Here is a 2,348-nt window from a genome sequence, read left to right on the forward strand (position 1 = left end):
AACACGCAAATCTAAAACTTCTTGAAATCAAGACTTTTTGGAGAAAACTGCCAACATTTTCTTATCGATGGTTCTCTTGCTAGAAGGGCCATTTAGTTCTCTCTGGAATGATGTAAAAATGAGCATTTTTGCTTCTGAGAAATGAGCAAAAACGGGACGGAAAACATTAAATTTTGGCATAATCTTGCACCTAAGTGTGATATTCAAATTTCGGTTTCTGGGTCAAAACTACTGGAATTTCTTCATTCATGTTGTTATGACTGAATCGAATTTTCAATTCTCTATCCAACGATGCCAAAACGAATTCTRTGGCTCAAATGGGCCTTGAGAAACTTCGAAAAACCKCGTCATGATTGAGTCGATCTTGCACCTCAAAAAAAAACACGCAAATCTAAAACTTCTWGAAATCAAGACTTTTTTTAGAAAACTSCCWAYATTTCCTTATCGATAGTTCACTTTCTAAAAAGGCCATTTAGTTCTYTSTGGAATGATGTRAAAWTGAGCGTTCATTRCTCATTTTGCTTCCGAGAAACGAGCAAAAGCGGGACGRAAAACATGAAATTTTGGYATAATCTTGCACCTATATGTCTGATGTGGTTGTCATGGTGGTCATGGTGGTCATGACCCCATTCACTGTCTCAAWCAGTGGTAGTAATTTACTCATAACAAATCTAGAAATATTTAACTCGTATATGCGAGTGGCAAAAATCTGACAATGTTTATTTGATTTCTGCCCCGTAAGTATTCAAAAACGTGYTACATTAATTTAATTTTGATTCGTTCTTATGGCTTGTGAGATATTKTATTATAATTTTTATCACTYSCATTCARCCAAAATCGTTCTCCAAAACACAGTCAGATTTAGCCTTTCTAAATGGAAGAAAATTGTTCCTAACTGCTTTCTTTCAAACAGTCTTAATGATTTTCTATTTGCATGTGTTTATATACTCATGTTATTTGTTATTAAATTAAGATGCTTAGATTACAGATCATCCGAGGTTTGGTCATTTGTACTTCCAACCGAGCTACAATATTAATGTGAGCCTACACAATTTCTATTTAGCGGAAATCGATAATATTGACATCGATGAGGACGATGTGCTGGCTCTAAACGACTGTGTGAAGACGGGGGACGGAGAACGTTTCCTTGCATTATGCTGTAAATACCAAGGACCTTCAACCATCCAAAATTTCATTTCTATGACTTTAGCCCATTTAAAGGGCATGAATCAAATGATTGCAAGAAAGTACCAAAGTCTACTGACCAGTATAGGTAGGTACTCGTTTATGTAGTTTCACAAATAATGTATACCGTTTGTTCCTGGAAACTTGCATATGTGTAATTGTATAATTGAATCGAAAGTATGTCGCAGATGTGAACTATCTTCACACCCTTCAGTTGAGTTGACTCACATGAACATTTTATTTTTTAGAAAATACGAAACCAGATTTTTATAAATGTGTATTTTTTCGAGTGATATTAGAGGTGATTACAATGAATATACTGTTTATATTGGAGGCTCGAAATATGTTTGTGGACGTTCAATATTTATTGGCGAAGTTTTCGGATTGGGATAGTTTGGTCACCTCGAGGGTACGTACATTTAAATAGGTTTTATTAAACTTCTATTAAAAAAAGAAAAACGTTATGTTCACTTTCGCATGTTTTAAAATAGCACCAATGAGGCAAATTTTGGCAATTGTTATATTTATATCCACATCAATGCATGAGGGAACGGAAAGGCATGAAAGACTATAAAATAACGAGCAGCACTAGCTGGGTAAAGCATTATCGTCATTTCTGCATTTATTAAGCCTGGCTTGTGATAGAATGTGATATTTTTATTGCTTCGTGGACACAGAATCATGATCATGATCAGATAAAGCTATTTTTATCGTATATGTCTACTTCTGTTTTAGCTTTTTATAACCAATACGAATGCTTCAATGTCTATAATGGGTAGATATTTATTCCTTGCAAAGTTGTTGGTACATTGTAAACCAGAATTAGCTTACGAGATTCTAGACTGCCCAAGTAAGTAACAATCAATATCAACTATTGATATACAGGGTGTCCCGTAATCTTATGATCAAAAGAGTACTGCGATATTCTTTGGACCAAAAGAAGACGATCTCACCTAACTTTTATTAACAAAAAATGTCTGGCTCCTCTGCTATTGATGGTCAAAGTTCTTCAAAAAATTTATCTTTTCTGAAATATCGGGAGAATGGTACGATATATTTTAGTGAAATTCGCTGTGAATTTGTTCTTATGTAAGACTCATATTTTGATGAAACAATCGAGTTCAGCCGTTTTGGACAAGTGGTGAATTCTTGAGTGTCGTGGT

General features: G+C 34.6%; 1 protein-coding gene across 1 annotated transcript in view; it reads left to right on the forward strand.

The window, feature by feature from the left end:
• Positions 1-2,348, forward strand: part of LOC109538449 — a gene marked incomplete in the record, with an annotated part of 16,575 nt that overhangs the window by 10,799 nt on the left and 3,428 nt on the right. Inside the window, 3 exon segments of the mRNA XM_048668545.1 lie at positions 982-1,273; positions 1,434-1,594; positions 1,921-2,035. Coding sequence (XP_048524502.1) covers positions 982-1,273; positions 1,434-1,594; positions 1,921-2,035 — 568 coding nt within the window.

This window comes from Dendroctonus ponderosae, unplaced genomic scaffold (genome assembly GCF_020466585.1).
Source record: "Dendroctonus ponderosae isolate FM_Combo_2020 unplaced genomic scaffold, Dpon_F_20191213v2 Dpon_F_20191213_7, whole genome shotgun sequence".
Taxonomy (NCBI): Eukaryota; Metazoa; Arthropoda; class Insecta; order Coleoptera; family Curculionidae; genus Dendroctonus; species Dendroctonus ponderosae.